Below are 13,000 nucleotides of genomic sequence, written 5' to 3' on the forward strand. Positions count from 1 at the left end.
TGTCGCTTGTTTGGCTCCAGTACGCCTGCGTCGTTCTTCGTTGGACTTTTTGCTTGCCTTGCCCGCCCCCGCCCCCGCCCCTCGCCCTTTCCTGCCCCGTGAGGTGCAGCTCCACACCTCTTCTATCTATCTCTGCACGCAGCCCCCCCCCTCGTCCCCACCCCACCAGCGAGAGCAAGCGAGACAGACAGCGTGCACCAGCGCTGTCGTTGTCAACACCTCGCATCAATCCAACGACAGCAGTGGCGCCCTGCAATCCCCCCTCCCCCACCGACATCCGCTCTCGAGCACCATGGCCATCTCCAGCGTTGCATCCGTGTCCGCCACGAAGGCCTCTGCTCTTGCCGCCAAGAAGGCGGAGAAGGACGCGCATGCCAGTCGTTCTCTCTTCGAGGAGTACGAGCAGCTCAGCAAGGATATCAAGAACATACAGCTCAAGACGATGATCTGCAGGACCGAGACGCACCAGCTCATGAAGGAAGAGAGCGCGGCGAAGCAGGAGGTGAAGCGCATCCAGGCGGTGCCCCTCGTCCTCGGCAACTTCGTCGAGGTTGTGGACAGTGTCCGCGGTATCGTGAGCGGCACGAGCGGCTCGCAGTATTTTGTGCGCATCCTTTCGACCCTCAACAAGGAGCACCTCAAGCCGAACGTCAGCGTCGGCCTGCACAAGAGCAGCAACGCCTGCGTGCAGCTGCTGCCGAGCGAAACGGACGCGACCATCACGCTGCTCAACTCGAGCGACAGACCCGACGTCACATACTCGGACGTGGGTGGTCTGGACATGCAGAAGCAGGAGATTCGCGAGGCCGTGGAGCTGCCGCTGACCCACGCGGGCCTGTACGAGCAGATCGGTATTGACCCTCCGCGCGGTGTGCTGCTCTACGGCCCGCCCGGCACCGGCAAGACCATGCTGGTGAAGGCCGTGGCGCGGCACACGAAGGCCTCCTTCATCCGCGTTGTCGGCAGCGAGTTTGTGCAGAAGTTCCTCGGCGAGGGCCCGCGCAAAGTGCGTGACGTGTTTCGTCTCGCCCGCGAGAACGCGCCATCCATCATCTTCATCGACGAGGTCGACTCCATCGCGACCAAGCGTTTTGATGCTCAGACCGGCGCCGATCGTGAGGTGCAGCGTGTGCTTGTGGAGCTGCTTACCCAGATGGACGGCTTTGACCAGACAACCAACGTCAAGGTCATCATGGCCACAAACCGCTGGGACACGCTGGACCCCGCGCTGCTGCGCCCTGGTCGCCTCGACAGAAAGATCGAGTTCCCGTACCCTGACCGCCGCCAGAAGCGCCTCGTCTTCCAGGTATGCACGTCGAAGATGAACCTGTCGCCTGAAGTGGACCTCGAAGACTACGTGACTCGGCCGGAGAAGCTCAGCGGCGCCGACATCCAGTCCATCTGCCAGGAAGCGGGTATGCTGGCGGTGCGAAAGAATCGATACGTCATTCTGCCGCGCGACATCGAAAATGCGTACAGGACGGTGATTAAGAAGACTGGGGATGAGACGTACGACTTCTACTCGTGAAGCCTGCGTGTGCGTGTGTGTTCCATTCTGTATGTCGACCACCACCGCCACCACCACCGCCAGCAGCAGCAGCGCCGCTGTGTGGGTGGCGGTTGCTGTGCCAAGGGTCGCCTCTCTTGTATATCCGTCTGTTTTGCCGACTCTCCACCCACCCCCACCACCGCCAACTCGTTGATGGGGGGGACAGGGGAGGGGGCGCATGTCGTGGCTGTTGTTGTGTCTGTGCACCGGACGTGAAGCCTACTCCTATCGGAGCGTCTATCCCTCTATGTATGTGTGTGTGTGTGTGTGTGGCTTTCGGCCGATGTGGTGGGCGCGGCACGCGTGCGTCGACTGTACCTCCATCAATGCTCATGGAAGCGTGATGCGCGCGTGCAAGCGCTGCGCCCAGCTCATCCGCCGGTGTATAGGCGTAGAAGCATTGCCGCGATGCCCGTCGGCATCTGCTTGGCCGTGCCAACAGGCTCCTTACACCGGCGCCGCCGCGGCGGCCGTAGAGGGAGGACTGCCAAGCCCTTTCTCCCATGCCCCGCCGCCCACACCGGGCGCCCTGGTATATGCTTGCGCTGGTGCACGCCCGGACCTCGAGAGCTCTTTGCTCTTCATCGGCGGCAGCCCATCCGGCCCACTTCCTCTCCATCCCGCTGTTTCGCTTCGCTGATTTCCGCTGCCTACACGGGCCCTTTCCTCGGCACCCCCCCGCTCACTACACGCACCGCACGTGACACCCGCGCACGCGCACACAGGCTCATCCAAGGATCGCTTCGCATCATGCGCAACTACTGCACAAAAACGTTCGGCTCCGCCTTCTCTGTCACGGTGGTGCCGACGCTCAAAGACAACTTCTCCTACCTCATCAACGACCACACCACCCACACACTCGCGGCCGTGGATGTGAATGCCGACTACAAGCCCATTTTAACGTACATCGAGGAGCACCTCAAGCAGCAGGGCAACGCCGACGTCACATACACTTTCAGTACCATACTCAGCACCCACAAGCACTGGGACCACTCGGGTGGCAACGCGAAGCTCAAGGCAGAGCTGGAGGCCATGAACAGCACGGTGCCAGTGGTAGTGGTCGGCGGTGCCAACGACAGCATCCCTGCCGTCACAAAGCCAGTACGCGAGGGTGATCGGGTCCAGGTTGGGGATCTCTCTGTCGAAGTGATCGATGCGCCGTGCCACACTCGCGGTCACGTGCTGTACAAGGTGCAACATCCGCAGCACCCCAACGACGGTGTGGCCCTCTTCACCGGTGACACCATGTTCATCGCCGGCATCGGCGCCTTCTTCGAGGGGGACGAGAAGGACATGTGCCGCGCGATGGAGAAGGTGTATCACATCCACAAAGGCAATGACTACGCTCTCGACAAGGTCACCTTCATCTTCCCCGGACACGAGTACACCTCTGGCTTCATGACCTTCTCGGAGAAAACGTTCCCGGACCGCGCCAGCGACGATCTGGCGTTCATCCAGGCGCAGAGGGCCAAGTATGCGGCGGCCGTGAAGACGGGCGATCCGTCTGTGCCCAGCTCGCTGGCGGAGGAAAAGCGGCAGAACCTTTTCCTGCGTGTGGCTGATCCGGCCTTTGTGGCCAAGATGAACCAAGGCAACGCGCATGCGCTGATGATGTACCTTTACAACGCCTGCGACTGAGCACGAACGGCAGCGCTTTCTGCTCAGGTGGAAAAAATGGACAGGGGCCGTGGTGGAGTTGCGCGGCAGCGAGAGATCCCCACCAGAGAAGCTCAGAGGGGCTCCCCTCAGCGAGGCGCCGGGAGGAAGGTGTGCGTGTGCGTGGGTGTGTGTGTGTGTGGGAGGGGTGAGTGGGAAGGCCGGAGATGTCATCGGGAGACGTTTGCAGAAAACGGTCGGACATCTTTTTGCTACCTCCCGCTAATCGAGCGCGACATCTGCGGCATCCCTCTTCTCCCTGCCATCGGCCATCCTCAGACGCACCCGTCATGCACCACCCTTCGTTATCCTAAGCGCTCCTCCCATTCAACCCACTCGTGCCCACGAAAGGCCCCTCGCCATGAGCCACCCCCTCCCTCCTCCACATTTCTTTGTGGCCTCGCGCTACACACGTCCGCACGTCTTCTCATAAAACGCCGACGCGGCCCTTTGCCTCGCTGCCGTCCGCATGCCGCCTTCGCACAAGTCGCTGATGATTGCCGACTCTAAGGTGGCGGCTGCGCGGGGCCGAAAAAGGCTTTCGTTGTCTCGCTTCTTCTGTGCCAAGGGTGTGTGGCATGGCGACAAGAGGACGCGGAGGGGGACTGCGGGTGTGCTGGACGCCTTTTGGGGGAGAAGGTGAGCGCACTGCTCATCTTGGTCTCCCACACACACTTGCTATTTCTATGCACTCGGAAAGAAGCAGGAACGTGCGCGCTGGCTGTCTTCTCAGTGCGCTTGAGCGCGCAACACAAGGTTCCCGTCCGAACAGAAACGAAGAATGCATCCGTCGGGTCGCTCCTATACGGTGCACGGGCGTGGGTGCGAAGTCACTCACGCGCGCCCACGCGGCTTCCCCTTTCCCCTCCCTTCCCTTCGCACCTCTCCAGCTCGCCTCGCCTCCTCCTCTGTTTCTTCCGCATTCGTCGACTTCACACGTAGTCCAACCACGTCGCGCGCGCGCGCACGTCGGCACAGCAGACACCACGAGAGAAGGAGTGGTGGTTCACCAAGGCGAGGCGCGCACCCTCAAATGCGCGCAGTGGTCCCAGCACGCACGGAATAGCGCACGTCAACGATATCAACGCTCTGCTGAGCTACGCGGTCGAGTGGCGGGGCGCGATAGAAGCGCCTCCCCACTCCCTCTTGCCAGTCCTCGTCATGAGCGCCAGCGGTAGCCTTGAAAAACTGCTGCCTTCTCTCTATGAGTTCCTCTCCGTCCATCCGTCAGATGCGTGCGCGCCGTCCTCAGCTGCGCCGACGCAGAGATCCGGTGCCGGCCTCTACCCTGGCGGCAGCAGTGGCAGCCGTCACACCAATGTCACGAGTCCCTCAGCCATCTGCGCTTCCTCGATCGGCCCTGAACTCTCATGCGCGTCTCCGGACGTCGTCGCGGAGAGCTATGCGCGCTGGCGGCGGTGCATCACCGTGTGGCGAAGGGTGATCGGCAATGACAGCGTGTTTCTTACCGTGCTTCTGCACGCGGGTTGTCTGTGGTGCCCCAACTACACAGCGCTTCATCGAGCGAGGCGCGACATCGCCACGCGGGCCGAGCAACAGCGGCGGCTTGCACAAGCTGCCTCTGTCTCGGGTGGCGACGTGCTTGCCTTTGAGGCTGGCAATGCAGCGGCAGCAGCAAGTGAGCAAGGCGGCAACGTGATGCTGCGCTGGGCGACACCCACTGCCGATGCACCACGCAGCACCCCTGTCAAGCGACGCGGCAAGCGCGGCGGCAAGGCGGCAGCAGAGGCAGCTGCGCACTCCGTTCGCGCCCTGGCAGCAGCAGCTGAATCGCATGCGGAGCTGGCAGCCGTGTGCCCCGCGAGTGTCTGGGCGCTGCATGTGCTGCACTTCTTGAGGGTGGAGGAAGTGTACGCTGTGCCCTGCAGCAGCACAGCGAAGTCGGAGCGGCAAGGGGCTACGACAAGGACGAACTCCGCGCCTTCCTCATGCGCGTCGTGGTCCCCCGATGGCGATAGCGGCGACTCTAGTGAGAACGAGCTCAGTATCACGAGCTGCAGCAGTCACATCAGCCGAAGCGGTAGTCACGACTCCCACAGCAGCGTAGAGAGCGAGCGGGCAGTCGGCGATCAGACAAGTGACGCGGCGGAGGGTCGCATTGTGAGCGTGCGGAGGTCGGCGGTTGGCCGAGGGTCGTGTGGCGGGCGGAGCGGAGGCGGTCGCGGCGGCAAGCAGAGAGGCGTAAAGCGGCAGCGTGGGGCAGAGCGAGAGAAGCGCAGTGGCGCATCCGGTAGGAATGATAGCCACAAGAAGCGGCGCCGCCCCGACGGGGATCCAGCTCGCGAGGCACGCTCGCCATGCAGTGCGTCCCGGATGCAATGGGCTACGTCCTCCTCACTGCTTCCTAAGCTGTCGAACAAGGAGAGCGGGGGTGGTGGTGTCAAGCACCTCGGCAGCACACTCGCGGCGGTGTTATCTGTGCTGCAGCAGCAGGAGCAGCACCGCGCCTCTGCTCGCCGCCGTGACGGATCAGCGGACGACGGCGCCGAGGGCGGGGATGAGGAGATGCGGCACGGTAATTCAAAGGATTTTGGTACGACAGGGTGCAGCACCCGTGACAGCGGCAACGGGGCCCTCAATGCGGCGTACGCGACGGCTGCGCAAAAGCATGCGCTGCTGTTGCGCGCCACCATCACCCTCGTAAGCGAGGAGGAGCCCCTGGTTCAGAAGGTGGCAACGGCGCTTGTGAACGAGTGGCTTGATCTTGTGTCCGTGCAAGCGCCCACTCCCCAGTCACGCGGGACAGCCGCAGACGCGCCAACGACAGTGAAGGACGAGGAGACTGCTTTCTCTGACAGCAGCGCCATTCTTGGTACCGTTGGCGGTGCTCGCAGCGCGCGACGCCGGAGGACGGCACTCACCGGCTCACGGTCCTCTTCGTGCACCGACACGCCCGAGCAGGCGCTCCGTCACCGCCGCGTATGCGATGCACGCCACTACTGGCTCTCTTGTGTGCTGAAGATGGTGGCGTACCTCGACGGTGTTCACTCCGCTCTTCGCGAAGAGAACACTCACATTGGCGCCGTCCTCGCTCGCCAGGGCATCGCGCCGCAGGACGCAGAGGACACCTTCACCAAGTCGCTGCCGGCGATCGTCAACTGTGCGCTCGTGGAAGAGGTTTTGCACAGCGCAGCTGCCGGGTTGCCGGCCTCGCAGGCACGCGCCTTCTCGGCGTGGGCAGCACCGTCCTTGTTAGCATCTGCTCGCGCAGCTTCGACCGCACGCTTGTGGATGCCGCCTCCAGTGCTGCTGCTTCCCTTCCACTTGATCGGGCGAGGGTCAGTCTTTGGAGTGTGGCTGCCTCCTAGCGCGGCGTCGGCCGGCGGGTCGACTGGCCACCCACCGGCGGCCCGCACCCCCACCCGTGCGCAGGGCTGCTTTGTGCCCTGCGTCGTCGACTCGCACGGACTGCATCTCGGGATGGAGCCGCTCTGCGGATGCGGCACACACGAGCCGGCGAGCAAGCCCGGCGGTGAAGAGCACGGCGCTGGTGTGGCGGCGCTGCAAGCATGGAAGCGAGAGCCTGTGGGTGTGAGTGCACAGGAGGCGGCATCGCGCCCTTTCCATCCCGAGCGCTCACCGAGGCACCGCCGGCTGGGCTTCGCGGTGCGTTGTGCGGAATCCGAATCGCTGCTCGAGAGGCGTTACCTCGCCTCGCTCGAGCACCTGCTTCCCATCCTCCGTGTGCCCGACGTGGCGAGCCAGCTTGCCACTGACGGCGGCCTCCGAAGCGATCAGCCGGAGCGGCAGCCCTCGCTGCGGTGGTGGCCGTGCATGCTGAGCGAGACGGCCGGTAGCCCGCGCATGGACGTTTACGTCGCGCGCACGCTGCTGATGCTTCCGATACCGGCTCAGAGCACGCTGGACAGCTCCACGGACCATGCAGCGAGTGCAACGAGGGTCGACTCTGGGGCTAGAGCTGGCGCATGCACCTTAGATGGAGCGCACCACGCGGAGACGCGCACAAAAAACCTGTCGGGCGTGCTGGCGTCCTCATCGGCAGCTGTCGGAGCTGGCAAGCGGCCCCGGGGCAGCTTCACCCGGGGGTTGACGAGGTCTGCAGAGGAGCAGGCAGTGCGGCATCAGCACCCACTGCTGTACCACGCGATGCGGGCACACCTGCGCGCAGACAAAGTCTTGTATAAGGCGTGCAGTGACGTCTCTGAGAATGGCGTTGCGGAGCTGGTGCTGCTTTACGGCGATCCGCGCGGTGAGGAGGCGACGGCGCTGCGTCAGATGGGCTTCACGGTGCACACTGGCAGTCACCAGAGGTTAGGCCGTAGCGGCGCCGCCTTTGCCAGACGCACGGGGTCATCTGCTGTGTCGTCCGTGACAGGGCTGAGCAGTGGTGCCAGTGGAGGTAGCGGACGCCTCACCTTGGCCAGAGACGCACTTGGCACCACGCTCGAGGGCATGTACCTGGTCGCCCGCCGTGTGCTGGGGCTGCAGGGACTCTTTGTATCCTCCGCGTCTGCCTTCACGACGCCAGCAACAGCGGCACCGGCGGAGGCGCGCGTCGGCGGTAAGGGGTGCCCCTCCACCACTGGCGCTGCCGCATTTGAGGATGAAGGGGGCCCGTGTGATTTGGCCAAGGGCACCGCAGCCACGAGTGTGGCTGCCTTTCCGGTCTGTGCACAGACGGAAAGGGAAGCGCTTGGCACCGTGGCGGCGACGCTCGCCCTCACGTGTCTTGTGCTCAGCCACAGTCTGCTCGACGATTTGCTGGAGCAGCCGTCCGTCGTACTGTTAACAACGGAGCTGGCGTCGTTTGTGCTCGACGTGTCGCTGTTGATGCCGCGGCCTGTCCCTCGGCTGCTGAAGGCCGACGGGTTCGCTCTGGCACTTCTACTGCAGCCAGCACAGTCGCTGCTGCTGATGGTGGGCCTGGCAGCGACGCTGGTGACGCGTGAGGTGCACATGGTCGCTGCATCCCATCGAGGCGGCGAAGCGGGCAGTGGCAGCGGTGGCGGGAGGGGGCGAGGCGCCGGCGGCACGTCATCGGCGTCGAAGTCCGTGGCACAGCAGTGGCATCCGTGGTGGTCCGCCTTCCGCGCGGCAGTGCTACGGGACACCGAGCTGCCAAGCTGCCTGTACAGCGGCATCTGGCCCATCGTGGAGAGCGCCGAAGGCTCCCTTGCCACCTTCGCGGCCGAGGTGCGGCGGGGCACCTCTAGCAATCGCCAAGCAGATGATGGCAAGCGCAGCCATCCTTCTCCGGTGGTGGGCAGCGACGGAAGAGACGACGACGTGGTGGCGGGAGCACCGGCACACGTGTCCGCCCGCGGTGGCGCAGGAAGCGGGAGGCGGATCCTTTCTCTTTCCGTGCCATCCCCGCCCGTGGCTGCAGATCGCCATCTCCTCGCGGATGTGCAGGACACCCCATCGTCGAAAAGCAGTGACGCTACGCCTTGTCGAAGCAGTGTCGATGGGGCCACCCCCTATGGGCGCCGCCTCCTCTTGAAGGCGCCTCCAGCAAGCGGCGTGGCTGGGCAGCTCTCTGCAAAGGCAGCAGTGAACCGCAAGGACCATGCGACAGCGTGCGGGGCAGGCGGCGTCGTGTCGGCGAGTCAGTCTTACACGCCCCGCCGACTCTGCGGGCACGCCGTTCTTTGCCAAGACGATGGCATCTGCAGTGCGGGCACCGAGACGAGCGACGCCCACGCCACTGCAAGCGCCTTGCTGTTTGCCGAAGGGGTGTGCGTTGTGTCTGACAACGCAACGGTGCCGCTCGGCGCGAGCTCCGTCCACGCAAAGGTCGCCGCCCCTATCTCGCGTACGCTCTCGCTGTCCTTGACTAGAGCAACGCTGCTGCCTCGGCTAACCTCTGCCGTAGCCTCGACTTTGTGGGCATCACTGGAGGCGGAGGAGATGCACTGGCCCGCCGGCGCTGCATAGCACCATGGCAGACGACGGCGCCACCCTTTGCGCGTTGTGGATAACGGGTGCGGGGCGTCTTCCAGTGCCCCTCACTACCACCCCTCCTCTCCGTGTTTCTCTCTTCTACGTCTAGGCACGACTATAACCACTAGAAGACGACGAGGTTGCGGCCTCGCTCCGCCGACAGCCGGCTATCCGCGTCCTCGTCCTGCTATGCCCCACTCCATCGGCGCCGCGTCGTTTTTCGTCCCACCCGCCCCCTGTCCTCACGCACTCGCCTCCCCTCCCTCCCCCTCCCCCCTTTCTCTCTTGCGTGCACGTATCCAGGACGTTTTTCTGCCGAGTTCAACGAGTCCCGCATCGCGGAGCGACAGACGCGCCTACGCGCTGAGGGCTCTTCACAAGGCGCACACGCTGGCAAGGCACGACAACGGCGTACCGTACCTTTGTAGCGAGCATGGCCCCCATGCGTCATGGCGCTGCGGATGCCGCGCCGATGTGCCTCGCTGACCGCATGAAGCAACGGTATAGGTGTCCGCTGTCGCCTCTACTCATGTGCACGGTACTCTTCGCGCAGTTTCTGCTCTGTAGCACCTCCCTGCCCGTCGCGGCCGACACGACCATCACGCCCCTCCTCAACATCACCTCCACCGACAAGGCGGACCCCGATGAGTACTACAAGATATTGCTCTCCCAGGACGCCACCATCCTTGCGGGCAGCACCACCGTCCTCAGCAGCGACGGAGTCGCCTACCCGAACCTCAACATGGTGAAAGGACTGCGGTCCGTCCCCCAGGTTCCTGGGGCGCCAATGGCGCAGAGCGCTCCTAAGCGGACCAACACGGCCTTGAAGGCCTTCCGCGCCGACGTCCTATCGGAGTTCCTCGTAGCGATGGCACTCCTCTACCTCGACTCCACCGACGCGCTGCCCTTCGCACGCACGGCGCCGATCCCGTCCACGTACCTGCCAGCCTCCTACACAGGCGGCGCCAGCTTCGTCAACCCGTCGTTTCCCACCGTGCCCATCACCCTCAACATGCTGCTGCAGCACGTTTCTTCGCTCACCGAGACGGGCCTCGACCTTCGCGCCGAAACTGCGCCGTCCGGCGCTGTGTCGACCCTCTCGGCCTTTGTCAGCTCCCTCTTTTCCACCACGACCACAACAGTGTTCAGCGCTAGCCAGCCGGGGTTGTCTACCAGCTACACCTACTCGCATGCCAACGTGGCGATCGTCGCCTACGTGGTGGAGCAGGTCTTGGCTACGTCGACGAACTACTCGGCGCTCTCCGGCATCGGCGAGTTCGTCTTCACCGTCGTGATGCCACCACTGCAGCTGTCGAACACGTTTTTGCTGAACCGCAACGGTCACGTCATTGAGGCAGCCTACCCCTTGAGGAGCGGCAGCAGCCATGACACGGTGAATCACGTCGCCCGCCAAGTCCTTGACAGCCGCAACACCGGCATCCTGGACAGCGCTCCGAGGGAAGCCTCGTACTTCTCCGACTACATGCTCTTTACGACCAGCGCAGACGTGGCGAAGTTGGCGGCAGAGGTGCTCGTGCCGGGCGGCTTTTACCACATGCGACTTGGCGCCTCGATGCTCCAGAACACGGTCCCCATTGCCGTGCCTACGATGCGCTACACGGAGGCACGCACAACCGGCCTCTTCCTGTTCAGCGCGAACAAGCTGTGCTCTACAATGTACGCCGCCATCTCCTACAGCGGCCAAGCGCCGTACTGCCGCTACAACTCCGCGACCGTGTCCGAGTCAGCGCCGCCCTTCGGGCTGGTCGCCACAGGTGGCACGGATGAGCTCGCCATCGTGTGCGTCCCCGTCGTGAGCAACACGAAGACGTTCTGCTCGATCGCGGAGCTTTCCTTCTCAGGCACAGGCTGCAGCAGGTGCAGCCCCGCAGCGGCGGGGGGCCGTGCCGTCGGCCTTGCCATGGTGAGCCTGGCGCACTTGACAAGTGAACCGATGCCAGTGGCGCCAGCCCCGACGCCGCAGTCGACAGCTCGCACGTTTAACGGGTGGTTCGTGTTCCTGGGGGTGGCCGTCACACTGGTGGTTGTGGTCGTCGCCTCCTACATCACCGACTACCTCATCCAGCCGCCGCCGCCAGCGAAGATTATAGCACCCGTCGTGGCGGGTCAGATCGGCCTGCGGAGCGGCACCGCGCTGAATGGCCCTGTTGGCGGCGGCGGCGCAGTCGGCAGCTCGGAAGTGCCCGTTGACGGTGAGTCCCCCGAGGCGTTCCGCGAAAACGGTAGAGACCATGACGCTGAGGACCTGTACAGTGGCGCCGACGACGAGGAACAGACGCCGTACCTCGCGCGCAGCGGTGACCGTGCTCGCGGCAGCTCGTCACTGCGGCGGCGTTGCCGGCGCCGGCGCCGGCGCCGTCACAACGGCGAGCCGAATCCGGCCAGTGACGGCTCCTACTCCAGCGGCGACGACGGCTGGGGCGACGACCGGGACAGCGTAGACCGCGTCTCCACGGGGTCGCGGCGGCCGAGCCCGAAAGGCGCTCTGCGCTTTGATGCCTACATATAGAGACGGTAGCTAAGAGAAGGGGGGGGGGGCAGCGGGTGTGCGCCCTCCCCCCACCCCCTGCCTTGGCGGTTGGGCGGTTTAGATGGCTCTGCCGCCTTCCTCAGGCGCGCGTCGAGTCGCTCGTGCTGAGCAGCACCGCGTCTTCGACGGGAGCGCGCCCTCTTGCTGCCCTTGCTCCTTTAGATATGGCGCACGCCTTTCCCTCCCTCACCACACGGCAGAATCTCTTGCATCCCTTTATGGCAGATGTGTAGACGACTTGACTTGCAGCCCAACGCACAAGCATAGCCGATCTACCTCCCTCTCTCACGCAGCCTGCACAAGCCGCGTATGTGTGACGCACTCGCGTATGCATGCACGCTTTTTTGTTATTATGTGCATGCGCCATCGAGCAGCTGATCAACTCTGAATCGCGCGCTCATGCGTGACTCTTGCGCGCCTCCATCTCCGACCATCACCGCCACCGATCTCCGCGCACTCTCCATCATCGCCCACCTGCCCACCGCACCTCCACTCTGCTACGCTCTTCGTCTGGTGTTCACTCACAGCTTCACAGCCACTCGCCCTGCCCGTCGTTCCCTTTTACCCTGCGGCTGTCCCTCCTCTCCCCTCCCCTTCCCTCCTTCCCCTCGGCGCACGACCGCCACGGCCTGAGCACAGCACGCAGCGGCAGCACGTTTTGTTTGCCTGCGTGGTTGCATCCTCCGCCTGGCGTGCTGTTGCGTGCGTGGGCTTGATGGGCCGTACGTTGCTAAGCGAAGGAGTCGCGAAGTCAGGCGGGGCAGGGTAGTCCGAGAGGTGGAGCAGCGGCTTGTTGTTCTTCGGAGTGGCCACGAAGAGTCCAGCGGATGAGCCGATCGATGAGGTTAAGTTGCTTGGCCACTGCCCTCTAGCGCCTCCTCGATCTCCTCTCCTCTGCGCTCTCTCGCTGAGGTGTTTTGGCGTGTACTGATGTCTCGTGCTCGTCTCGCGCTCTTTGTCTGCTGTCTTCCCTTCTCTGCGTGTTCCTCTCTCTATCCTCCCTTCTTTTGAGCGAGCATGGCCGCCCCCCTCCCCCACTTCCCTAATAATATGGAGGTGAGGCACATCGAAGTGGCGTGCCCTGAAGACGTGGTGGGGGTGTTGTGGGGGTGGGCACTCCTGAGGACTCGTCGGGAGACGGCCTGCTCGAGGAGCGTTTCCCTGAGGGACGACACCATTGCCAACAAGGCGCGGGCGCACGGAACCGCCAGCAGAACGGCACGCTACCGGTGGAGGTACTGTACCTCTCGCGCCGCAGTTTGGAGGGGGCGGTGATCTACATGCAGGCAAGACCTCCCACCTGGAATTCGACACACTCTCTC

The 13,000-nt window shown here is 64.0% G+C and overlaps 4 protein-coding genes across 4 annotated transcripts; all 4 read left to right on the forward strand.

The window, feature by feature from the left end:
- Positions 1-292: 292 nt before the first annotated feature.
- On the forward strand, positions 293-1,528 carry LDBPK_120190 (proteasome regulatory ATPase subunittcc1l8.3, putative; the record flags this gene model as incomplete). Its single annotated transcript, XM_003859085.1, has 1 exon — positions 293-1,528. The coding sequence occupies one exon, from the start codon at positions 293-295 to the stop codon at positions 1,526-1,528; it is 1,236 nt and encodes a 411-aa protein (XP_003859133.1).
- A 771-nt stretch (positions 1,529-2,299) lies between these two features.
- LDBPK_120200 (glyoxalase II, putative) lies at positions 2,300-3,187 on the forward strand (the record flags this gene model as incomplete). Its single annotated transcript, XM_003859086.1, has 1 exon — positions 2,300-3,187. One exon carries the CDS (start codon positions 2,300-2,302, stop codon positions 3,185-3,187), a length of 888 nt encoding a protein of 295 aa, XP_003859134.1.
- A 799-nt stretch (positions 3,188-3,986) lies between these two features.
- On the forward strand, positions 3,987-4,271 carry LDBPK_120210 (hypothetical protein, conserved; the record flags this gene model as incomplete). Its single annotated transcript, XM_003859087.1, has 1 exon — positions 3,987-4,271. One exon carries the CDS (start codon positions 3,987-3,989, stop codon positions 4,269-4,271), a length of 285 nt encoding a protein of 94 aa, XP_003859135.1.
- A 5,289-nt stretch (positions 4,272-9,560) lies between these two features.
- On the forward strand, positions 9,561-11,657 carry LDBPK_120220 (hypothetical protein, unknown function; the record flags this gene model as incomplete). Its single annotated transcript, XM_003859088.1, has 1 exon — positions 9,561-11,657. One exon carries the CDS (start codon positions 9,561-9,563, stop codon positions 11,655-11,657), a length of 2,097 nt encoding a protein of 698 aa, XP_003859136.1.
- Between the last annotated feature and the right edge of the window lie 1,343 nt (positions 11,658-13,000).

This window comes from Leishmania donovani, chromosome 12, assembly GCF_000227135.1.
Source record: "Leishmania donovani BPK282A1 complete genome, chromosome 12".
NCBI classification, from domain to species: Eukaryota; Euglenozoa; class Kinetoplastea; order Trypanosomatida; family Trypanosomatidae; genus Leishmania; species Leishmania donovani.